This window comes from Ovis aries, chromosome 17 (genome assembly GCF_016772045.2).
Source record: "Ovis aries strain OAR_USU_Benz2616 breed Rambouillet chromosome 17, ARS-UI_Ramb_v3.0, whole genome shotgun sequence".
Lineage (NCBI taxonomy): Eukaryota > Metazoa > Chordata > Mammalia > Artiodactyla > Bovidae > Ovis > Ovis aries.
This window is the reverse complement of record NC_056070.1, coordinates 54,003,140-54,029,587: the sequence shown is the minus strand read 5'-3', so window position 1 is coordinate 54,029,587 and position 26,448 is coordinate 54,003,140. Positions and strand designations below refer to the sequence as shown.

Below are 26,448 nucleotides of genomic sequence, written 5' to 3'. Positions count from 1 at the left end.
GGGTCCCAAGGGTTTTGCAATCTAATAGAAGAGATAAGACACATGCACAGAGGACTGTCATTCTGAAGAGGAAATTTTTAAGTGTCATGAAAGAGAAATAAAGGGGACCGTTTAGTCCTTTGATTCTGAGCATGTTGCCCAGAAGTTTGAAATGTTCTAAAGGCAAAGGGTCTCACAAATATTAGGTATCTGTTGTAAATAAGATTGTGTGTGTGTGTGCAAGTGACAATATAACTTCAACTGGCTTCAGAAAAAAAAAAAGGGACTGTTAATTTTTGGCTTGTGTTTTTGACTCACGTAAATGAGAAGTCCAGAAACACTAGCTTCAGGCAAGGCTTGATCAAGGCTTTAAATGATGTCTTAAGATTTTCTCTCTTTCTTCCTCTACCGTTCTCCTCTCTCCAACCTCTAGCTCTTCTTTTTTCCATGCTGGCTCGCCTCACACTATGGTCTGGGGCACTCCAGGTTTACATTGTCCTTGCTACTAATAATCCTAAAGAAAACAAGTGTTTCTTTCCCAATAGTTCCCACAATAATCCTGGGGTGTTCTCAATGGCCTAAGGCATGTGACAGTCAAAGAATCAATCATTGAAGCCAAGGGGACTGGATTAGACTGCTTGTTTTTTTCTGTCATTATTGTATACTTTTATTATTGCTTTTATGTTAGTGTTTTCCAATCAGATTAGGGACTCTTTGAGGTGAAAATGGTATTTTATCTCTATCAAGATGGCTCACCACAAAGCTGGTTGATTAAATATTTTTTAATTGATGACTTATTAAAAACGTAGACTATATTAAGACCACCATGAAATTCAAGCTGCTTCATTTGGGATGTGATTTTTTAAATTTATTAATTTTAATTGGAGGCTAATTACTTTGCAATATTGTACTGGTTTTTGCCATACATTGACGTGAATCAGCCATGGGTGTACATGTGTCCCCCATCCTGAACCCCCCTCCCACCTCCCTCCACATCCCATCCCTCAGGGTCGTCCCAGTGCACCAGCCCTGAGAGCCCTCTCCCATGCATCAAACCTGGATTGGTGATCTGTTTCACATGTGGTAATATACACGTTTCAATGCTATTCTCTCAAATCATCCCACTCTCACCTTCTCCCACAGAGATGACCCTATATGCAAGACAGCAAAAGAGACACAGATGTAAAGAACAGACTTTTGGACTCTGTGGATTACACTGTTAAACCAGCTCCAGGTCATATGCCCACCCTGGGAGCTGTAAGGGATGGACAGGAGATGAGAGTGGACTGAGAGTGGAAGAGACCTGGCTTTCCAAAAGGGAAAAAATGGAGGTGCTACTGCTAGAGAGGGGGAATTGATGTAGAAAGGCAAAAATGACAGTGTTCTCTATAATTACATCCCCAGTAGAGCCAAAGTTGGGCTTTGGAAGTCCTGAAATAAAAAGCAGATCATTCTTTTTTTAAAAAAATTTTGATCGTATTGGACTTTAGTTGCGGTACACAGGATCTTTGTGACAGCATGGGCCCCACAGTGTGTGGGCTCAGTAGTTGCAGCGCCCAGGCTTAGTTGCTTTGTGGCATCTGGGATCTTAGTTCCTCATCCAGGGAAGGAACCCCTGTCCCCTGCCCTGGAAGCATGGAGTCTTAACCACTGGATCACCAGGGAAGCCCCCAGAGCAGATTATTCTTGATGTTCCCTTCCAAATACCCTCCACCTTTAGCCTGTGCTTCTCCCAGTGTATATTTGCCACCTACTCAGGTGTGCCAGGCAACAGAATACCAGTGGCATCATTTTAGGGAGCCTGTTCTCTCCACCTTTAACAGATTCTCAACCTCACCAGGACAAAAACCTCGATTGTCTTGTTCATCACTGTGTCCCAAGGGCCCAGCCCCATTCCTGATACAATAAATATTTGTTGAATGAATGAATGCATGGATGGTGGGTGGATCTTCCGGCAGTCTAGAATTTGGGCTCCTCTCACTCATGGAGGATTTTATACTACTCAGAGCCTCTAGAGAGTGAATGATAGCGTCAAGTATGTATGCGTGGCACTGTGCTAAAGGCTGAGGATGCCAAGATGAGAAAATTATTGTCTCAGCCCTGCAGGATCACCAAACTTATTGTGGAAAATACAAACAGGAGTGTGCTGGAGCTGGCTTATACCAGCTCTGAGTCATTTATGCTCATCCCTTTCCCAATTCCAGTTCAGTGATGTTCTACTGGTAGCTTGAAATCAGCGATGGTGGGGGTATTTATACCACAATAGTCAGTAACTGCTACAGTTTCAGGGCTTATTGTTTTCCTGGAGAGCTGGTTTTTAAACATTTACCAACACACCACTGTGCATACCTAGACATACCATTATATCAGAGTGAGAAGTATTATAGTAAATGCCACGAAGTCTGTTTTCATGCCACCTCACACAGCTGTGGGATCTTAGTTCCCCAACCAGGGATCGAACCTGTGCCCCTGCAGTGGAAGCAAGGATTATCAACCACTGGACCACCAGGGAACTCCTTCCATGGGGTCTTAAGAAGGGAGAAATTCTTCCTGGAGAAGCTGGAGAACTTTGGAAGGTTTTGCCCACTGGATTGCATTTCTCTCCAAACATTATATTGACCCAAGCAAGAAATCAGAGCCTCTGGTCAGTGGCTCACTGACTCCCTTGGTCCCTGTAGTCACTGATCCCCCATTTTGCATTTCTCTCTCTTAGGCCTGCGCTCTTGGTCAGTGCTGAAAACTTTACTGTACTCATCAAGAATAATATCGACTTCCCTGGCCACAATTACACCACGTAAGTGCCCAGAATGTCTGGCTGTACTTGTTATCTACTGTTGCATAACAAATCACCCTAACACTTAGAAGCTAAAAACAACAAACTTTAATTTTATCACATAGTTTCTGGTCATCTCAGAGTGACATCTGGGAATGACTTCATTGGGAGGTTCTGGCTCGGGGTCTCTCAGGATACAGTCAAACTGTCAATGGGGGCTGCAGCCATCTCCAGACTTGACTGAGGCTGGAAAATTCTCTTCCAAGCTCACTCAAGTGACTGTCATCAGGAGAACTCAGTTCTTCACCATGTGGACTTCTCCTTTGGACTGCTTGAGTCCCCTTGGGACATGGTGGCTGGCTTCCCAGAGCAAGTGATCCAAGCCAAAGAGCAAGCAAGCAAGATAGTAACCAGGAGAGAAGCCACTGTATTTTTAAATGCAAAAGTGACACACCATCACTTCTGTCATATATTACTGGCCACACAGACCAACACTGGACAGTGTAAGCGGGGAATACACAAGGGTGTGAATCCCAGAAGGCAGGATCGTTGGAGGCCCTCACGGTGCCAGGTACCACACTGGTTCACTCCCATGAAAGAGATGGATCTCAATTTTCAATAGAGATGCTTGTTTGCTTTCCATCATGTGCAGGAGAAACATCTTGCCGGATTTAAACAGCACTTGCATCTTTCACAAGACTCGGGATCCACAGTGTCCCATTTTCCGACTAGGAGATATCTTCCAAGAAACAGGAGATAATTTTTCAGAAGTGGCAATTCAGGTTGGTGATGCCTGTTTGTAAAGTGTAACGTGGGGAGGGTGGGTCAAGGGATGGAGGATGACAAATGGCCAAGAGGCTGGACCACTGGGTCTTAATAATATGCTCAAATTTATGGAGGATTTTGTAAATCCATGTTCAGTGACAAGGACTTTTCCTGCATCACCACATCTAATCCCACAACAACCGTATGTGTGAGACTCTTCGTCTATTAGTTTCCTGTGGCTGCTGTAACAAATTAACACAAACTTTGTGGCTTAAAACAACACATTTTTATACTTCTGGAGGTCAGAAGTCCAAAATGAGTATCACTGGGCCGAAATCAAGATACCGGCAGAGCCATGCTCTCTCTGGAGGCCCTACGGGAGAATCCATTTCCTTGCCTTTTCCATCTTTCTAAACTGCATTCCTTGCATTTCTTAGCGCATAGCCCCTTCCTTCTTCCTGCTTCAAAGCCACCAGCATAGCATCTTGCTTCAGTGGTCACATTGATTTCATTTTTCTTTTCTTTAAAAAAATATTTTTATATTTGTTTATTTGGCTGCACTGGGTCCTTGTTGTAGTACATGGGATCCTTTGCTGTGGCCTGCAGGCCTATTTGCTCTGCAGCATGTGGGATCTTAGTTCCCTGACTAGGGATCAAACCTGTGCCCCCTGCACTGGAAGCATGGAGTCTTAACCACTGGATCACCAGGGAAGTCCCCTACATTGATTTCTTATCCTGTGTTAAATCTCCCTCTGCCTCTCTGTTCATAAAGATCAGTATGTCTTTATAGGGTCCACCCAGATAATCCAGATTTCCTCTTCTCAAGATCTTTATTTAATCACATCTGCAGTCTTTTTCGGAGAAGGCAATGGCACCCCACTCCAGTACTCTTGCCTGGAAAATCCCATGGATGCAGGAGCCTGATGGGCCGCAATCCATGGGGTCGCTAAGAGTCATACATGACTGAGTGACTTCACTTTCACTTTTCACTTTCATGCTTGGAGAAGGAAATGGCAACCCACTCCAGTGTTCTTGCCTGGAGAATCCCAGGGACGCGGGAGCCTGGTGGGCTGCTGTCTCTGGGGTCGCACAGAGTCGGAAATGACTGAAGTGACTTAGCAGCAACAATCTCTTTGGAGAAGGCAATGGCAACCCACTCCAGTACTTTTGCCTGGAAAATCCCACAAACGGAGGAGCCTGGTGGGCTGTGGTCCATGGGGTTGCTACGAGTCGCACATGAGTGAGTGACCTCACTTTCACTTTTCACTTTCATGCATTGGAGAAGGAAATGGCAACCCACTCCAGTGTTCTTGCCTAGAGAATCCCCAGGGATGGGGGAGCCTGGTGGGCTGCCGTCTATAGGGTTGCACAGAGTCGGAAATGACTGAAGTGACTTAGCAGCAGCAGCAGCAGCAATCTCTTTGGGGGGTTCCCCAGTGGCTCAGTGGTAAAACATCTGCCTGCAATGCAGGATACGTGGGTTTGATCCTTGGGTCAGGAAGATGCCCTGGAGGAGGGCATGGCAACCCACTCCAGGAGAGTTCTTGCCTGGAGAATCCAAATGACAGAGGTGCCTGTTGGGCTGCAGTCCATAGGGTCACAAAGAGTCGGACACGACTGAAGCAACTGAGCACGCATGGGTGCAGTCTCTTTTGCCATTTTAGGTAACATAGTCAGAGATGCGGGGATTAGGACCTAGGATTAGGTATATTTCGGGGGCTATTACTAAGGCTGGGCTTCCCTGGTGGCTCAGTGGAAAAGAATCTGCCTGCCAATGCAGGAGATGTGGGTTCAACCCTTGGGTCAGGAAGATCCCCTGGAGAAGGAAATGGCAACCTACTCCAGTATCCTTGCCTGGGATCCCACAGATAGAAAAGCCTGGCAGGCTACAGCCCATGGGGTCACAAAGAGTCCGACACAATTTAGAGACTAACAACGACAATTATCCAGACTACCACACTTTGGTTACTCAGGATTATTCCAGTCGCAAATTATAGAAATCCAACTCAAGTGATTTAAGCAAAAAATAAAAAGTAATTTAGGGGCAAATAACAGAAACAAAATTCAAGTGACTTAAGCAAAAAAGGAACCATGTTAACTTGTGTAGAAAGACCAGGCAGAATGAACATTCTAGTACACCCAAAGCATCTTCCTACCTTGAGAGTTTTCCCTTGCTATTCCCTCTGCCTGGAACAGTCTAGCCCCAGACATAGAATTAACTGCCTCCTACACTTACTTCCAGTGTTCACGCAAGTATAGCTCAGTGACGCTTTCCCTTACTGCTACATTTACAATGACAATTCCCACCTCTAGCAGGCCATTTTCAGGTTTATTTTTATCCCTGGTACCAAGCATTATCTGACATACTATATATTTTACATAATATCCATTTGTCTGTTGTCTGTTTTCTCTGACTAGAATGTAAATTCCATGAAGGTAGCTCTTTTTTGTTGTTGTTGTTCCTTTTTATATAACGTTCAGCACATAATGGACAGTCAATAAATATTTGTTGGCTGAATGAAGAATATGATAGATTTAGGCATAGCTGCATCCCAGAACTCAAATGATGTCTTCAGGAATCTGACTCCTTTCATTTTTTGATTGTTTCCTTAATGATGATATTCTCCATATGTCAAGTCAAAGCCACCAAAGCTCGAGCACTCTGCCATCCAATATGGTGGCCACAAGTCACATGCAGTGACTCAAACTTAATTGAAATTAAAAACTTATTTCCTTGGTCATACTAGCATCATTTCAATAACCACTGGCTACTGTCTTATAGGGCATGAATATAGACTATATCCATCAGCATAGAAAATCCTATTAGATAGTGCTGCTTTAGAATTTCACACTCCATAGCTAGTGGTCTCAACCAATAGAGGACCTTTTACCTTATGGTTCTGGCAAAATGTCTCAAGGAGAGCTCTGGCTAACCCTACCTTGGGCCACATAATCTATCTGAACTAATCATCAGGTCCAGAGGGAAGCACTGTCCTGATTGGCCAGGACTGAGTCAGGTGCCCACTCCTGGGAGAGGTCACAGCCCCATTCAAACCACTGAGAGTTAGGAAAGTTGTTTCCTAAAGGAAATTCCAGGTAGCTTTCCCAGAAGGTGGCAAAATGGATGCCAAGTGACAAAGGTAGTAATACGCTATAGGAGGTAGAGTGCTTGGCTTAGTGTCTGACCCCCCATAAAAGGCAGTTGTGATTGTTCTGTATTGTTTCTCCTCTCTCCAAGTCAGAACCTCTTTGTTACTTATTTTTGTATCCTCAGAATACTACATCTAGCATACTGTGTTGAAATGCCTAATTTCATCAATTCAGAGATATCTTTTTTCACTTTTAATAATTTTGAAATCATAAGTGCTTTCAGTTGATGGAGTCTCACAGTTTAATTGACACCAGTTTTTTCCTTGGAGGAACATTGAAAAAAAAAAACAAACAAACAAAAAAAAAAACCCTGTGTGTCTTACAAGCAATGGTGTCTAAGCTTCAGTGAAATATGATGGCCAGTGCTCAAAAAATGTCTGTAGAAAAAAAGCATAGGTAAGAGATGAGCAGATTCTTTAGAAGTTTAGAGGAGAGAAAGGTCACCATGAATTGAGGAGTATAGGGGTGCTTGAGTGGATGGGGAAGGATGTTGGCTGGGTCTTGGAGGATGAGCAGAATTTAGCTAGAGAAGTGGGTGGGAGAAATGTTTCATTGGGAGAAAAGGTCAGGGGCCAAGATTAAAATTTCTGGCAAAGCATACCCAGAAATTCCACTCTGAAGTATGTACCCCCCCCAAAATGACAACTTCTATTCACACAAAAACTTGTACGTAAACATTCATGCAGTATTATTCATTACAGTCAAAAGGTAGAAACAACCCAAGTGTCCATCAAAGGATGAACAGACCAGCAAACTGTAGTGTATCCACACAATGGAATATTCTTCCACCACAAAAAGGAATGAAGTACTGACACTTGCTACAACATGGATGAACTTTAAAAGCATTATGCTAAGCGAAAGAAGCCAGACATAAAAGATCATGTATTACATGATTTCATTCATGGAAAAATTCAGTATAAGGAACTCTATAGAGACAAAAAGTAGATTCGTGGTTGCTTAGTCCAGCACTCTTGCCTGGAAAATCCCATGGGTGGAGGAGCCTGGTGGGCTGCCATCCATGGGGTCGCTGAGAGTCGGACACAACTGAGCAACTTCACTTTCACTCTTCACTTTCATGCATTGGAGAAGGACATGGCAACCCACTCCAGTGTTCTTGCCTGGAGAATCCCAGGGACGCGGGAGCCTGGTGGGCTGCCATCTCTGGGGTCACACAGAGTTGGACACGACTGAAGCGACTTGGCAGCAGCAGCAGCAGTGTTGAGAGGGGTAATAACTAAAGTTTACATGTTTTCTTTTGGAGGTAGTGAAAATTCTGTAAAATCGACTGTGGTAGCAGTTGCAGATATACATGAATACACTAAAAAGTGTGGAATTGTACATGTTAGGTGGGCGAATTGTATGTTAATTGTATCTCAATAAAGCTGTTGAGATACAGCTTTATTTTAAAATAAAAAAGAGGTGCAAATGCAAAGTGTGTCTGGGAAAAGCATAGTCTGGCATAACAGCTTTCTCCAAGGGAGAATTCGGAGATAAGCGGAGAGGAAGTGATGGAGCATGCTGAATTCCAGTATGATAAGTTTCAACTTAATCTTTAATGGGGGTGGAGGCATTAATAATGTCTGATTACAGGAGGGGTTTGTTGAAAGTTGGGCTTCCGTGGTGGCTCTGATGGTAAAGAATCTGCCTACAATACTAAAGACCTGGGTTCAATCCCTGGATCAGGAAGATCCCCTGGAGAAGAGAATGGCAACCCACTCCAGTATTCTTGCCTGGAGAATCCCATGGACGGAGGAGCCTAGTGGGCTACAGTCCATGGGGTCGCAAAGAGTCAGACATGACTGAGCGACTAACATTACTACTGCTTGTTGAAAGTTCTATTTTAGGAAAGTAAATTTAATGGTAGTGTGTTCCAGGAGGAAGAGCAGGGAGATGCATTTGTAGTTGCCAAAGTAGTCATTGTATGAGTTAAATTGGATGGTACCTAGGGCTCTGAAATTTTTTATCAGCATTTTTTACCCTCAAAAGCAAACTTTTCCTTCAGTGATCATCACTATGCAGGGAGATGTCTGATGGCTGCAAAACCCACGTCCAGTGAGGCTTAGAGATTATCTCTTGTTTTCTTCCCCAGGGAGGAATCATGGGTATTGAAATCTACTGGGACTGCAACCTGGACAGATGGTTCCATCACTGCCGTCCAAAATACAGTTTCCGTCGCCTTGACGACAAGACCGCCAAGGAGTCCTTGTACCCTGGCTACAACTTCAGGTAACAGTGCTCCAGGTCGGATTTGCCCAGTAACTAGCTCTTGGCTCCCAGGAACCTCCCAGACCCTGCTGAATTGTATCCCTGGCAGCCAGTAAGACTAGTTTTGTTTCCCAAGGCAACAAGATGAATGTAAAAGACTTCCTCTCAGAGCTAGGCAGGGACTGAATTTTTGAATGAATTATTAAAGAACTGCACTCTCTTTGTAAGATAAAAAACAAAACTTGGGAAATAGATAACTGTAGAGAAGAGGATAAAAATCACCCATAATTCCTCTATCCTGAGATAACCGAAGATAACCTTCTGGTGAAATTTCCTTTGTCTAACCAACTCTTTTGTGAGGCTTATATGAAATCATATAATATGTATAACCTGGTATTCTGTGAGGTGTTTTCATATGCCAGTTCAGTTCAGTTGCTCAGTCGTGTCTGACTCTTTGCGACCCCATGAACCACAGCATGCCAGGCCTCCCTGTCCATCACCAACTCCTGGAGTTTACCCAACTCATGTCCATTGAGTCGGTGATGCCATCCAACCGTCTCATCCTCTGTCATCCCCTTCTCCTCCTGCCTTCAATCTTTCCCAGCATTAGGGTCTTTTGAAATGAGTCAGCTCTTCTCACCAGGTAGCCAAGGTATTGGAGTTTCAGCTTCAGCATCAGTCCATCCAATGAATATTCACGACTGATTTCCTTTAGGATGGCCTGGTTGGATCTCCTTACAGTCCAGGGGACTCTCAAGAGTCTTCTTCAACACTACAGTTCAAAAGCATCAGTTCTTCAGGGCTCAGCTTTCTGTATGGTCCAACTCTCACATTCATACATGAATACTGGAAAAGCCATAGCCTTGACTAGATGGACCTATGTTGGCAAAGTAATGTCTCTGCTTTTTAATATGCTCTCTAGGTTGGTCATAACTTTTCTTCCAAGGAGTAAGCAGTTTATGTGCATTTTATGATATGTTAATTATATCTCAATAGAACAAACAAAGAAATCCAATAAGACCATTTCAGATGATGATACATGCTTCAAAGAAAATCAAACGAGATAGTTTGATGGGGTGGGGAGCGGGGATGCAACCAGAAAAGGCCTCTCTAAGGACGTGATAGGAACCCCCCCATAGGCACTGTGCACGTTCCTGAAGAGTGAGTTTCCTAGTTAAGAAGGGAAACTGCACACATAGGAGTCCATCTTAGGGAATCAACTTGCAAACATATTTGCTTCCTTGAATATTTTTACTACTAATGGTCTGGACTCTCTAAGTGTGAGTCCCCACATCAGCATCATGTGGGATCTTGTTAGAAACGCAAATTCTCAGGCTCTCCTCAGACCTACTGAATTAGACACTCTGGGGATTGTCCTCCCAGATTATCTGATTGCAAACTCAAGTTTGAGAATCACTAATCTAGACCCTCAATACTCAAAATGTGATCCTGTTACCAGGAACATGGGCCTTGCCTCAACATGGGAGCTTGTTATGATGTAAAAATCTCAACTTCCACTCTTGATTTACTCTCTTGTCTCCTGCCTTGGCAGGCGGTTTCTTTACCACTAGTGCCTAGAATCTACATCTTATGATTCCCAAAAGATTCATGTGCACATTAAAATTTAAGAAGCAATGGTCTAGGCTATGTCATCTAGCATCCCAAACATGCTTTCTTCTTTGATGTTTCGTTTGACTATATGTTTTTTTCTTACAACCAGGTTGCTAGTTGCCTGCGAGAATGAATAAAATGAGGTGTCTACTTAATCTGAGCGTGCAAGTACAGGCCAAAGTGCATGTGCAAACACACACACACACACACACACACACACACACACACACACCCATTCACTGCCTCGTAACCCTTCTGCTAGCACTGTTACTGACTTTTTGTTATCCATTCAAGCCAATGGATCTATTCATATTTTAGGTTAAGTAGCATCATTAACTGGCAAGCAGACTTCAAACTTTTTTGTTGTTGTTGTTATTGTTGTTGTTGGCCTATACAATGTTTTGAATGTTGAGATATTCTACATAAAAATATGGACTTCCTGCTTTTTCTAAAAAAATTAAACTATTTGGAAAAAAATCAAACCATGTGACACTGGCTTCATATCCCACAGGAGAGCACTCAGCTGGAGCTGAGTATCAGTGGTTCCCTTTTGGTTTGCCACAGTCCTCATCACTCTTTATTGCCTCATACCTGGCTGCATCACTCATTTCTGTCATCTGTCTGGCCCCTATAGGCATCTGAGTTTTAAACTCCTGACTAAGGGCTGCCTTTGCTTCAATGACTTTTTTTTTTTCATATTTATTTATTTGGCTTCCCCCCCTCCCGCCCTGAGTCTTAGTTGCTACAAGCGGAAACTTCATTGCAGCATGTGGGATCTTTTTAGTTATAGTATGTAGGATCTAGTCCCCTGACCAAAGGTCGAACCTGAGCCCCCTTCATCGGGAGCTTGGAGTCTTAACCACTGGACCACCAGGGAAGTCCCATAAGAGGCTTTTTGCCTTCTCTGGGTCCATCAAGTCTCATCCAGGGCCCTGAAACCAGCTCCTAGTTTAGGTAATGTTTTGATCATTCCCTGCTGCTCTACTGAATAGGCTTGTGGCCATTAGTAGGAAGCAAGGCCTGGGTCAGTGGTCCCCAACTGCCCTCACAGGCTGTTTTTTCAGTGGCCAGCAGACGCATGCAGGGCAATGTACCCATCAGATGTTAGCAAATGTCCTTCAAGTCTCTGAGCTGAGCCTAAGAACATTAGCTCCTGGAGAGATCTGAGCTTTCTGAAGAACTGGTTGATCTTTCAGATCAAAGTGTTAGAGCATTTGTTCTCTGGAATCAAGCACCAGAAGAAATCTGTAGCCAAAAATAAATTGTGGAGACCTGATGGGTAACTTTATTTTCAAATAGCCACAGAAAAGAGAAGGAAATTAGAGGTTATATGAGGTATATGAGAAAATATAAGCTTTCTAAAACACAGGAAGTTGAAGGAATTGATCACGTTGCAGAAATTTCATCCTTTACCAAAAGATCTGTGGCCAAAGGTCCTTAGAGAATGATTTAGTTTATTTATAAGACATGTAAAGCAGGACAGAAGGCCTGATGGGCTTCTCTGCTCTCAGAACAGGTATATATGTCTATTTATTTCCTGTGGCTGCTTTAACAAATTACCACACACTTGGTAGCTTTAAACAAGAGAAACTTTTCACAGTTCTTGAGGCCAGAAGTCCAAAATCAAGGTGTCAGCAGGGACATACTCTCTCTAAAGGCAGCAAGAGAGATCTCTCATTGCTTCTTCTGGCTTCCGATGGCTCTTGTGCTTAGCCGTGTCCAATTCTTTGAGACCCCATGGACTGTAACCCGCCAGACTCCTCTGTCCATGAGATTCTCCAGGCAAGAATACTGGAGCAGGTAGCCATCTCCGACTCTAAGGGATCTTCCTGACTCAGGAATTGAACCTGAGTCCCCCGCACTGGCAGGCAGATTCTTTACCACTGAGCCACCAGGGAATTACAGATCTTCACTGGTGCTCTGCTCTTAATGTGACTAATGCTTATTTTTTCTGCTTCTCAAGGATATCAGCATGCAATATATAACTGACCCTTGAACAATATGGGTTTGAACTGCATGGGTCCATTCACACACAGACTATTTTAAATAATAAATATTAATACTATATACTACACGATCTGTAGTTGGTTGAATGCACAAATGCGGAGGGAGTATGGATATGAAGGGCCAACTGTAAGTTAAAGTGGGTTTTCCACTGGGCAGAGGGTGGGCATCCCAACCCCTGTGCTGTTCAAGAGTTAACTTCATAGCCCTTTTAGCACCAGCACTACATCTAGAACTTCAATTAAAAAAAAAAAAATAGGCCAATTCTAGTGGTTTTTAAATTTCAAATTCCTAAGACAGAAAATTTGATTGACCCAAAATATTGTTTCAGGCCAATTCCAACGAGATGAAACTGCTTGGTTTTTAACTCATGGCTGCCTCCCTCCAGTATCTGCCTCCGTCTTTACATGGGCTTCCCCTCTGTGTTTCTGTTTCAACTCTCCCTCTCTTTCCTCTTATAAGGATACAGTCATTGCATTTAAGGCCCACCCTAAATCCAGGATGATCTCATCTTGAGATCCTTAACTCATCTGCACTTGCAAAGATCCTTTTTCCAAATACGGTCACATTAGCAGGTGCAGGGGTTAAGCACTTGAGACTTGCCTTTGGTGGGGCATTATTCAACCCACTACAGCACGCAAAAGCATCCTTGCCCATGAGGGCCTGGTATTTCTGAGTGTGGTCCACTGTTCACCTGTATCAGAACCAGCTGGTCCCTTTCCTAGACATACAGGTTCCCAGAAACATTTCACACCATCTGAAACCACCCTTTGGGGGTGAGGCCCAGGAATCTGCCTTTTGAAAATGCTTCCCAAGTGATTCTTGCCCTCAGTATGAGAACCACTGTACCAAGCCCCTGAAAACTGAAATTCAAGTATTTACTACAGTGTTAACCTTCCAGAAAAACAGCTTGCATGGAGAGATTATGCAGCCCTGGGGCATGGAGTGGTGATGCATGCTTGCTTTGCATTTTAAAAAGCAAATCAGTTAATAGAGCAAAAGAACGTGCTGTCATTAAATGAGAACATTCAGATGCAAAGAAACTGAAACCTTTTGGCCAGAAACAGGCACGGAAAGCGCTGAGACTATCTAATTCATCTCTATGTCAGATCCGGAGAGCTTAAAAAAAGAAAAAAATAAGAATTTCAGATGTTCCATACTATATTTTGGCAGAGGATTCATTTTTGTTTTCTTCTCTCCCCACACCTATAAGTAGATTATGTGTTAATAACTCAAAGAAAAAAACGTCCTGGGACTTCCCTGGTGGTCCATCTCTAGTGGGTCATCTCTATGCAGTGGTGTCAGCAGCTACTTATATCTTTGCTGTAAATGTCTGTAACACTCTGAACTCCCAATGCAGATGGCCTGGCTTCAATCTCTCTGGTCAGGGAACTCGATCCCATATGCCACAACTAAGAGTTCGAAGATCACAACTAGAGATCCTGCATGCTGCAACCAAGATCTGGAGCAGCCAAGTGAAAGTCATTCAGTTGTGTTGGACTCTTTATGACCCTATGGACTGTACAGTCCATGGAATTCTCCAGGCCAGAATACTGGAATGGGTAGCCTTTCCCTTCTCCAGGGGCTATTCCCAACCTAGGGATCGAACCCAGGTCTCCTGCATTGCAGGCAGATTCTTTACCAGCTGAGCCACAAAGGAAGCTAAATAAATATTCAAAAATGATTTTTTTTTTTAAAAAGGAGACTTCCCATCACTCTGTTATGCCAAAAGTAGAGGAGGTGACGTGGGGAGGTGGTGCTTTGGTTCCAGGTGAAGAGAGAGAGAAATTTGTGTTCTTCCCTTTGCTAACAACAGCAGAGCTGAAAGACTAGAAGACTAGATCAGACAAAGAAGACTAGATCGGCTACTGTTTTGGTTTTTCTTTTCATAAAATACCAGCACTTTCAGATAGGTCTTTATAAATATGGATCCTTTTCCTCCTACAGATATGCCAAGTACTATAAGGAAAATAACACTGAAAAGCGGACCCTAATAAAAGCTTACGGGATCCGATTTGACATCCTGGTTTTCGGCACTGTAAGTCTCTTCTCCACTCTCAGCCACTGGTATCTCCATTCCTATGACTGTGTCTTAAATTACTGCCGTAGTATCTCAAAGGGTGAATGCTTTGGTCATAGTCATTAGCTGGCACTATGCACTTTGCACGTGGGATATAAAAAAGGGAAGAAATGTCCTTGTTCCTGGACAAGTCATCTAATGAGTACAAGAGTGGGCTTGGGAAAAAATCTAATAACTCAACTTTAAAAATATTCTGATGCTTAAAAAGGAGATAGAAATCGTATATTAATGCATATATATGGAGTCTAGAAAGATGGTACTGATGAACCTATTTATAGGGCAGCAATGGAGACAGGGAGGCCTGGCGTGCTGTGGTTCATGGGGTCACAAAGAGTCAGACACGACTGAGCGGCTGAACTGAACTGAATGGAGACACATTCATAGAGAACAGACTTACGGACGTGGAGCGGGAAGGAGACGGCGGGATGGATGGGGAGAGAAGCATGGAAACATATACACTACCATGTGTAAAACAGATAGCCAGTGGGAATTTGCTGTATGACTCAGGGAACCCAAACTGGACCTCTGTAACAACCTAGAAGGGTGGGAAGGGGTGGGGGGTGGGAGGGAGATTCAAGAGGGAGGGGACATATGTATACCTATGGCTGATTCATGCTGATGGATTGCAGAAACAAACTCAATATTGTAAAACAATTATCCTTTAATTAAAAATAATTTTTTTAAAAAAGGAGAGAGAAAGAGATCCCTCTGTAAAATAGTTTGTAAGGAACAGAACCCAGTTCAAAAAAGAAAAAGTCCTTTTTTTTTAGTTCACAGAACTGATAAATCCAGAGCCAATTTTCAGTCTTCAGCTATCACTGAATCCAGATGTTTTAATAACATCATGAGGAACCTGCCCCCATCCATCTCTTACATTTTTCTCTTCTGTTCTAGTGTAATTCCCGGTGGGTCATCTCTAGGTGGTGGTTTCAGCAGCTACTTATATCTTTGCAATTTAGCAACCTCCATGGAAAGAGAACATCTCAGCAAAAACCTCAGCAGATGTCACTGACTTTGATTGGCCCAGTATGAGCCACATACTCACTGATGAACTAATCACTATGACTAGGGTCACTCACAATGGCTGGTCTTAGACCAGCTCTGAACCAGCCTCTTCCCTGCAAACGACAGAGACTGAGTATGCACAGAGATGGTTCTCCCAAGGAAAACTGGCATGCTGTCTCCAGAAGGAGGAGAGATGCAAAAACCAATGGATGCCCACATATCTTGTCTGACAGCATATTATTTACCTAATGTGGTAATAAGCCCCACAAGAATCAATGAGATATAGTGAGAAGATACAGTGAGAAGATACAAAGACACTGAGAATAAAAATCACAAGGACATCTAAGGGGAGACTTTTTGCAGACATTCCTTCCCTCTGTTTCCAAAGTAATTTCAAATCACTTATAGGGAAAGCTCTTCTGAAACCCTCACCTTGAATGGGAAAATAAACTTTCAGTGGCTCTCTTCTCAGTGTGTGGGTTCCAGTGCTTCTTAGTTTAAAACACCCATGTTTTCAAGCACATCCTGAGAGACAGAAGCAGAAGGAATGGGATTCATATTTTCAGTCTCCTTAATCTTTGTTGCTATGAACACGTTGGATGCAGTTGTCAAATTCATGGCACTAGACTCCCTCCTCTGCTGGAACTTACAATTACATGTTAGAGCAGAAAAGCATGATTCTGAATTTCAACCAAGTAATCTTTTGTACTGTTTTCAGGGGGGGAAATTCGACATCATCCAGCTGATCGTGTACATTGGTTCAACCCTCTCCTACTTTGGTTTGGTAAGAGATTCTCTTTCTCACACTTTATGAAAATGATGTGGCTAAAGGAAGTTTCACTGAAAAGGTGCTTGTCTGTTTTTTTCCAGGCCACTGTGTTCATTGACATGCTCATCAACACTTACTCAAGTAAATACTGTAAATCGCACATTTATCCCTGGTGCAAGTGCTGTCAACCCTGCGCAGTCAATGAATACTACTACAAGAAGAAGTATGAATCCATTGTGGAGCCAACACGGGTAAGACTAGATATGTCTACAGGATATCAAAATCAAAATACCTGAAGGGCCTATTGGATCACTGAGGAGAGTGCAGAAATAAGGCCACAATCATAGGTGCAGTCAATCCCGCGGTGGATAAGTATCAGGATCCTACCCCAATCCACAGTCTCCCTCAGATGAATCCTTTCATTTTAGTGAAGAAAAGAGACAAAAATGGAGAAGCACGATATAGGGAAAACAAATGTTTGTGTTCCAGGATTTGTCAATTTGGTCAGATTTATTAAACTGGTTGTGCAATAAAATTATAATAACTGTGGAGAACAATTTGTCAATCTAGTAACATTTAAACAGGACATACTTTACACCCTGGCATTTCTGCTTCTCCATACCTGCCCTAGAGAAACACTCACATGGGTACCCAAGTAGTTCACGTGTACAAGATGTCTATCACAGTGCTATGTGTGACAATGATGAAGAGCATCTGCCCAAATGCCCAACAGGTGAATGGTGAAATGAACTGTGATAAGTCCATAGTAGGGAATGCCTGGCACCAGTTTTAAAAAATGATGCAGATAATTATAAAAGCAAATGCTCATATAGAGTTCCCAGTGCTATGTATATGTTAACTCACTGAACCTTCACACAGCCTTACAGGTGGGTTTATAGGATTGTGTGATTATCAGTAGAACTCTAGATAGGTACTATTGTTATCTTTCTGCAGATGAGGAAACTGAGACACAGGAAGGTTAAATTATTTGCCCAAAGTCATACAGTTGGCAGAGATGGAATTCTAACTCAGGCAGGCTGGTTTCAGAATCCATGTTGATAACTATTATGTTAGAGGGACTGACATGAGCAAATATCCAAGATTGCCGAAAGTGAAAAAGCAAACTATGGAACAATATCTGTGGCATGATATATAGGTTAAAAAGCAACTATACACAAAAACTATTTAATGTATTTTCTACATGTATATATGTCTGTTTATATACATATATATATATGTTCTGTATATTTTTATGTGCATTATACACACATGTAAATGTGTGTGAGGAAGTAATAAATGTATACAAAAAGGTTGAAAGTGAAATACCTCAGTCGTGTCCGACTGTTTGCAATCCCATGGACTGTAGCCTACCCGGCTCCTCTGTCCATGGGATTTTCCGGGCAAAGGTACTGGAGTGGGTTGCCATTTCCTTCTCCAGAGGATCTTCCTGACGCAGGGTTCCAACCCAGGTCTACCTGCACTGCAGGCAGCCGCTTTACTCTCTGAGCCACTAGGGAAGCGGGTTGGGACACTCACAAATCACTCACAGTGATTGCTTAGGGAAAGGAGCCTCGGATGGGGGAGTAGTCAAAGGAAATTTTAGTTCATCTGTATGGTTTTGATTTGATTCATTTGGAATTTGATTAATTTTGGAATCCATGATTTCCTCCAATCAAAGAGAAATCTCTGGTACTTTAAAACAACAAAGAGGGTTTCTTTCCCTTGTCCAAGAACACTGCTGTCCTTTTGCAGCAGCTAAATGCACAATTCATTGTTCATTGTACATGTATTTGCAATTAAAATCAAAGTTCATCTTTTCAGCTAAAATTAATCACCATTTCAAGGCCCAAAATGGGAGGCAATTTAATGAAGATATAAATAATTTAATTTGCAATAGTATAACTTTCTGGAGATATTTAACTTTAGCATAACTGAAATTGAGGGACCATAACAAAGGAATTTTATATAGCACTTGGGGTACCTGGAGATAACAGGCAGTAAGCTGTGGATACTCTAAGTCTACAAATTAAGGTGGTTGGGGCTCCATTTCTGATACTCAGAATCAATTCTTTCTTAGTTAGCAAGAGTTTCTTGTTAGCTTGTTTAACGGGTTGTCATTTGGTAAGTAGGAATAACAGTTGCCTTTAGATATGTTCCAATACACAGTAGGTGTAACTCTGTACTAAAATGGCTAACCCTTTAATTTTTATCTCCTAGACATTAAAATATGTGTCCTTTGTGGATGAACCCTATATTAGGATGGTAAATGAACGACTGCTTGGGAGAAGTCTGCAAGATGTCAAAGGTGAAAAAGTCCTGGTACGTTGTTTAGTGCTTGCTTTTGCTTTTCGGCTGTGTGGCACAGCCTGTGGGATTTTAGTTCCCTGATGGAACCTACACCCCCTGCAGTGGAGGCCTGGAGTCCTAACCACTGGATCCCCAGGAAATTCTCATTAGTCTTTTCAAACTAATTAATTGATGAATTTGGTTGTGTGGGGTCTTGGATGTGGCACACAGGATCTTCCTTGCATCACGTGGGATCTTTTGTCAAGGCTTACGGCCTCTCTAGTTGTGGTGCTCTGGCTTCAGCAGTTGCAATGTATGGGCTTACCTGCCCCGCCGCATGTGGGTTCTTAGCTCTCCGACGAGGTATCGAACCCATGTCCCCTGCATTGCAAGGTGGATTCTTAACCACCAGACCACCAGGGAAATCCCAGTCCTTTTTAAAAGAATACTTACTATTAAATGTAAATATATCTAGAAATGTGTATAAATCACAACTGATGACAAAGTAAACACCATGCCACACATGGTACCAGCGCCCAGATTTTAAAAGTGAATATTACTAGCAGAAGGCCCTTTAATGCCTCTACCCAATTACTATCTTCCCTTAAAAGTAGACGTTATCCTGCATTCAAATGTTAGTTTTACCTCTTATAGAATTTTACAAAATTTGAATCCTATAGTATGTATTCAGTACATACCCTGTTGAGTGGTTTCCTTCACTCAACATTATTTTTGTGAGAGTCATCCATGATGTTGTGTGCAGCAGTGGTTCATTCTCATTGTTGTATAATTTTTGTTTTATAAACATTCAATTTATTTATCCATTCAATTATTGAATGAACTACCCATTTGGTTAGTTTCCACTTTGGGGTTCATGCCAGTGCTGCCACTACAGTAAACATATGGCACCTGAGAACGGAACTGCTGAGTCATGAGGCAGGCCTGTGTGCAGCTTTCATAGTTACTACCTAAAAGTTCTCTAAAGTGGGTGTTCACACTCACCCTCATTCACACTCTCCCCAGCAGTTCTGGCTGCTGGACATCTTCACTGACTGCATTAGTTTTCTACAGCTGCTATAATATATCACCACAAACTAGGGAGCCTGGAACAACAGAAGTGTATTCTCTCAGAGTTCTGGAGGTTAGAAGTCTGGAATCAACGTGTCAGGAGGGCTGTACTCTCTCTGAAGGCTCTAGGGGAAGCTCCTTTCTTGTTTATTCCAGCTCCAGATGCTTATTTCACCTGTTAGGATGTCCAGCACGATACTGATCAGAAATGATAAGAGCAGGCATCTTTGTCTCATTTCCTATCTCAAGAAGAAAGTTTTTTTATTTCACTATTGTATTTGCTGTAGGGTTTTTGTTTTTGTTTTTTGGCCTCCCTCATGGCTTGCAGGGATCCTAGTTCCCTGGGATTGAACCTGGGTTGAACCTGGTTGAACCTGGCCCACAATTCCCTGTTGTGGGTTTTTAAAGAATACCCTATCAGATTAAGAAAATTCCTCTCTGCTCCTAGTTCACAAGAATTTTTATCATGACTGGATACTGAGTTTTAAATAATCTATTGTTTCAGGCATTTCAAATAATGAGTTCTCTTTTTTTGTTGTTTTTTAATACATTACACTGATTGGTTTTCAAATATTATGCCAACCTTTCATTGCTGCAATAAAATACATTGAATGCAATGTATTATTCTTTGTATTTACTGCTGGATTCAAGTCACTAATATTTAAGAACTTTACATCTCTTCTTGAGAGAGACTGGCCAAAATTTTTCCATTCTTGTAATGTTTTCATCAGGTCTGGGTATAAAGTGAACTCTCATATACTGGGGAAAGGCAATAAAAGACATATAACATAAAATTTACCTTTTAAACCATTTTACAGGGTACAACTCAGTGACATTTAGTATATCCACAATGCTGAGCAACCATCACCACTGCCTTGCTCCAGAAATTTTTCATCACCTCAAAAGGAAACTTTGAATCCATTCAGCAGCCACTCCCACTCACTTCTCCCCAGGCCCTGTGCAGCCACTAATCTGCTTTCTGTATCCATGAATTTGCCTATTTTGGACATTTCATGTAAATTGAATCTTACTTGTCTCCTTATGTCTGGTTTCTTTCATTTAGCATAATGTCTTCAAGGTTCCATCCATGTTTAGTATTTGTCAGTAATTCATTCCTTTTCATAGCTGCATGAACATAATTTTTTTTTGGTCTGCACAGGTCTTGTTGCTGCATGTGGGCTTTCTCTAGCTGTGGTGAACAAGGGCTTCTCTCTTGTGGCGTGTGGGCTTCTCACTGTGGTGGCTTCTCTTGTTGCAGAGCATAGGTTCAGTAGTTGTGGTGCTCAGGCTTACTTGCCGTGTGGCATATGAGATCTTCCCAGACCAGGGATCAAACCCACGTCCCCTGCACTGGCAGGTGGATTCTCAACCACTGTACCACCAGGGAAGTCCTGAACATAAGTTTTTTATCCATTCATTCATTGATGGACATGGGTTATTTTCACCCTTTGGCTATTATAATAATGGTGCTGTGTACAGGCTTGTACATGAACCATTTAGTTTTAATGTACTCAACTCACACTCTCTTTGTCTGGTGAATGAAAGTATATGCCACATAAATGATGGCAATTACGGCAAATTCCCTTGGAAATTAACAAAGGGACTTTTCAGGAAAGGGAGCATGGTGAGAAAGGAGAGCTGAGTCAGCAAGTATTTACTGTCTACTATGTGCTGGGCACTGTCCTAGGCACTGGGCACTGTCCAGGCAGTAAACAAAGCATACAGGGCCCCTGCTTTCATGTGGAAGAAGAATCATCCAGGAAACATACCAGTTCATAAGATCATTTCAGATGGTGGTAAGTACTAATGAAGAGCATAGAACATCATCATGTGGTAAGAGAAGGAACTGAGAGAAGGGGAACTACCTAGATCAGATGGGCGGGGCCTGGAGGTCTCTGATGAGAGGATATATGTACTAAGGCCTGGCTTTTCTGAATTTCACTTTCCAAACCTGTAAAATAGAGATCAGGACACATATCTCATGAGGTTTTCCTTTTTTAAAAAAACCCTGTATTTATTTTTGGTTGCTCTGGGCCTTCGTTGCTACATGCTGGCCCTCTCCAGTTTCAGTGAACAGGGGCCACTCTTCGCTGAGGAGCACGGGCCTCTCACTGCAGTGGCTTCTGTTTCGGAGCACAGGCTCCAGGCACATGGGCTCAGAAGTTGTGGCTCACAGGCTTTAGTTGCTCCGCGGCATGTGGAATCTTCACAAGCCAGGGATCAAACCTGGTCCCTTGCATTGGCAGGCAGATTCTCACCCACTGCGCCACCAGGGAAGCCCTCATGAGGTTTTTCGAAAGCTTAAATGAGGCAATGCTTGCGAAACACAGACTTGACATGTCCATTTAATATATGAGAGCTACTCATATTAATGTAGTATTAAATGTAATTTTATAAGTTCATAAGAAAATTAAAGAACCCAGAACCCTAGGGGTTGTCACTGCTGACGGATTTGGAAACTTGCCTTTTTCAGAGACCCCAGCTGGACTTTGCAGACTTGTCCTGGCTGCCTCTGTCTCTTCACGACCTACCCCCCATTCCCGGACAACCAGAGGAAATCCAGCTGCTCAGTGAAGAGGTGCACCTTAAATCCAGGGACTGCCCGGATTGGTGCCAGTGCGGAAACTGCCTTCCATCCCAACTCCCTGAGAACCAAAGATGCCTGGAGGAGCTGTGCTGCCGGAAGAAGCTGGGTGCCTGTATTACCACCTCAGAGCTATTCAGGGACCTTGTGCTATCCAGGCGGACCCTGCAGTTCCTAGTGCAGTACCAGGAGCCCTTGCTGGTGCTGGATGCAGATTCTGCCAACAGCCGGCTGCGGCACTGTGCCTACAGGAGCTACACCACCTGGCGCTTTGGCTCCCAGGACCTGGCTGACTTCGCCATCCTGCCCAGTTGCTGCCGCTGGAGGATCCGGAGAGAGTTCCCCAAGAGTGAAGGCCAATACAGTGGCTTCAAGAGTCCTTACTGATGCGCTGAGCAGTCACAGAACATTGCCTTTGCTTGCACCTTGAGCTTCACCTGCAAGGATGTGTGTCCAGATTTTCAGCCAAAGGGAAATGGGCTTTCCTCTCCCCCAGCTCTCTTTGTGTCCGAGAGCAAAGTGACGGGGTAAACAACAGATAAACCAGAATCCCTCAGCATGGATGAGAGTCAAGAGATTCAGTTTCATTTCTCTGTTCTATCCCTAGGAGGTTGAGATCCCAGGCCTTTAACCTCTGTACCTTAGTTGCCTTATTAGCCAACCTACTGTTTCACAATTAGGAGGGCAAATTGAGACAGTGTACACAAATTTTCTTATTAATGCATAAAAGCTACATGAATATGGCCTTCCCTGGTGGTCAAGTGGTTAGGAATCCACCTGCCAATGCAGGGGATATGGGTTCAATCCCTGATCCAGGAAGACCCCACACGCTGCAGAGCAACTAAGCCCGTGGACCACAAACACTGAAGCCCATGCCCTAGAGCCCATGCTCCGCAACAAGAGAAGCCACTGCAATGAGAAGCCCGCATACTGTGACGAAGAGTAGCCCCTGCTCTCTGCAACTAGAGAAAGCCCGCGCACGCATGGCAATGAAGACCCCGGCGCAGCCAAAAATGAATTTTTGAAAAAATAATGTTTTTTTTTTTTTTTAACTAGATGAATACGAAGCAGAGCATTTTGAGGTGAGACTAGGATAATGTCCAACCATGAACAAACCCTTTGGGTCCTGGTTAAAGAATGAGGAGGGTTAAAAGTGGCCACAAATTTTTTTGACATCTGTTACACAGGACCTGAGGGTTATATCTCCTCCCCTTGGGTCTTGACAGCTTTGATCACTTTATCCAATGATAAAGTGATGCTATATCTGATTCAGGGTATTGGTCCTAAGATGCCGACAGCTTCCATTTCCTGTCCCTTGAAACTCTTGCTGCAAAGAAAACCAGTTCTCATGTAAAAACCTGGCCATTCAGAGTCCATCTTGCTGTGAGGAAGCCCAGGCAGCCACGTGGAGAGGAGAGATGCCTGACCAGCGCCCAGCACTCAAGACATCTGAGCCTGTCACTAGACATGGGAGAGAAGAAGCCTCTAGACTATTCCAGATCCTGCTAACATATGACTGCAGCTGCACAGACACCCTAAGTGAGAGTTTCCCAGTGAACCCACAGAAGAGAATTGTTATCTTAAACTATGTTTGGGGTTGTCTGTTATACAGCAACAGATAACTGGGACAGACAGCAAGCCCGACTCATAGGACGTAGACTCAGCCTACACCTTCTCTGTTTCTAAAGTTCTTAGGCAGCCTGGACATCCCTGGAGCCCCTCGAGGGCTTAGGTTTCGTTTTATTTTAATTGGAGGACATTTGCTTTACAAAGTTGTGTTGGTTTCTACTGTAAAACAATGCGAATCAGCCATAAGATATATATGTTGTTATTGTTCAGTTCCTCAGTCGTGCCTGACTTTTAGTGACACCATGGACTGCACCAGGCCAGGCTTCCCTGTCCTTCACCATCTCCCAGAGCTTGCTCAAATTCATGTCCATTGAGTCAGTGATCCATCTCATCCTCTGTCATCCCCTTCTCCTGCCTTCAATCTTTCCCCACATCAGGATCTTTTCTAATGAGTAGGCTCTTCACATCAGGTGGCTGAAGTATTCGAGCTTCAGCTTCAGCATCTGTCCTTCCAATGAATATTCAGGACTGGTTTCCTTCAGGATTGACTGGTTTGATCTCCGTACAGCCCAAGGGACTCTCAAGAGTCTTTTCCAACATCACAGTTCAAAAGCATCAATTCTTCGGTGCTCAGTCTTCTTTATGGTGCAACTCTCACATCCATACATGACTCCTGGAAAAACCATAGCTTTGACTAGATGGACCTTTGTTGGCAAAGTAATGTCTCTGCTTTTTAATACACTGTCTAGGTTTGTCATAGCTTTTCTTCCAAGGAGCAAGCATCTTTTAATTTTGTGGTTGCAGTCACCATCTGTGATGATTTTGGAGCCCAAGAAAATAAAATCTGTCATGTTTCCATTGTTTCCTCATCTGTTTGCCATGAAGTGATGGGACTGGATGACATAATCTTCATTTTTTGAATGTTGAGTTTTAAGCCAGCAATATATATGTGTATATATATATATATATATGTACTGTATATATCTTCAGCAATATATATATGACTGCAGACCAAATCAGGTAACTCACCAGACCAGCTCTGTAATCCATCAAATCTAACTGCTGAGCTACCCAGTACATTGCAATCCATATCACATTTCTACGACTGGAAGTAACTATTGCTATTAAAAACTGGAAAAAATAAAAGCCACCTTTATGCTTTTAACATCCTGTACTTTGCAACCAGTTACAATGGATACAGTCTGATTGCTACTTAAAAAGCAATTGACACTCAAAGCTCTTACCATTTCTATCCATCAACCGCTGAGAGTATAAAAATGAATAGCAGGTTTTAGAATCCTCCTCAGGATTTCCTTTTCAAGGTTTTAGCACTAGAACAGATTGTTTCTAAATGACAACTATTTTAAACAATAAATACAGAGCACTATTCAAAACTGTGACTAATAAATGGTGTGTCAGTTTTTATACATACTCTTTAATATTTAGCATTTTGATACTTTTTAAAAATTACCAGCTTTCTACTGTATTAATGTAAAATAATATGAACAAAAACCTTCCTTTTTTGACCTAGCATTTTATCTGGCTTTAAACTCAGGAATCAAGTTAATTTGGCCAGATTTAACTCTCATTTTTACTACCTTTCAGAGATATTTTTGAAAAGTGAATTATATATGACTTCTTCAGAACTGAAATTTTTTACTCCAAGAATTCTATGTAACTGCTACAGATTTCCATTCTGATAGCCTCTGAGCCTTCACCTGAAATTTTTTGGTGCCTTATTCCTAGTGTGTTTCTCTCACCTTGTGGAGGCCCCAGATGGAGTCAGAATTTGGAATGACAAATAATCACTGGATCCACCTACTGTTTTCCTTCACCTTTCCCAGATGCTCTGGGTGAGAGGGTGAAGTGTTACGTCAACTGCCTGTCTGACACTTCCTAGAATAACATGCATCACATTTATATTCTTATTTTTAGTCTACTGTAGAAAACAGTGTCATCGCCAAAGGCATCCTAATTAAAGTCACATTTTATAGGGTCTGGTTTTTGTACTTAAATCCATTCTTCTGTTATAGTAATTGCACAGTATTTACTGCTTGATCTCTGTATTGGAGATCTGCTTTCTTGTAACCCTGCTTGATTTCATGTAGCATTGGTTATAGACTTGCATTCTTCTCTTTAGAGGGAATCCTTCTTAAAACCCTTCCTAATTCTAGCTGGGCAATGTAGATGTCTTAACTGTTTTGATAATAAAAAAAAATGTGTAATTTGTATTTATTGAAGTATTCCTTTTACTTTCTTTTCTCAGAAGGTCCCCAAATCAGCAGTCTTATTCACTGACATATTCATTCAACATACACACCCTGAGGCACTATTTCACAAAGATGTATTTTAGTCTCTGCCCCCAGTTCCTGACTCAGATCTCCTAAATCCCCCGGAATTTCCTGGAGAGAGAGCCGTCTTGTATTCTAATGAAGCGAGTCTTGGGGGGCTCCTGGATAACTTCAGGAAGGGGGCTGGTCACCAAAAGACCAAGCCATGATTAGAAGCTTGGAACTTTCAGTCCTATTCCCTTATTCTCCAGAGTGGGGGAGGGGGGGTGGGATGGAAACTGAGTTAGTCACTGATTTTGACTATGTAAT

General features: G+C 42.7%; 1 protein-coding gene across 2 annotated transcripts in view; it reads left to right on the top strand.

The window, feature by feature from the left end:
- Positions 1–26,079, top strand: part of P2RX7 (purinergic receptor P2X 7) — a 57,827-nt gene extending 31,748 nt beyond the window's left edge. For both annotated transcript variants that reach the window (XM_027956495.3, XM_042234061.2), the window contains exons 6-13: positions 2,693–2,773; positions 3,405–3,534; positions 8,757–8,893; positions 14,435–14,525; positions 16,291–16,356; positions 16,443–16,592; positions 18,559–18,660; positions 22,169–26,079. In XM_027956495.3, coding sequence (XP_027812296.2) covers positions 2,693–2,773; positions 3,405–3,534; positions 8,757–8,893; positions 14,435–14,525; positions 16,291–16,356; positions 16,443–16,592; positions 18,559–18,660; positions 22,169–22,666 — 1,255 coding nt within the window. In that variant the 3' untranslated portion in view covers positions 22,667–26,079. The remainder of the gene's footprint in view (positions 1–2,692; positions 2,774–3,404; positions 3,535–8,756; positions 8,894–14,434; positions 14,526–16,290; positions 16,357–16,442; positions 16,593–18,558; positions 18,661–22,168) is intronic.
- The last annotated feature ends 369 nt before the right edge of the window (positions 26,080–26,448 follow it).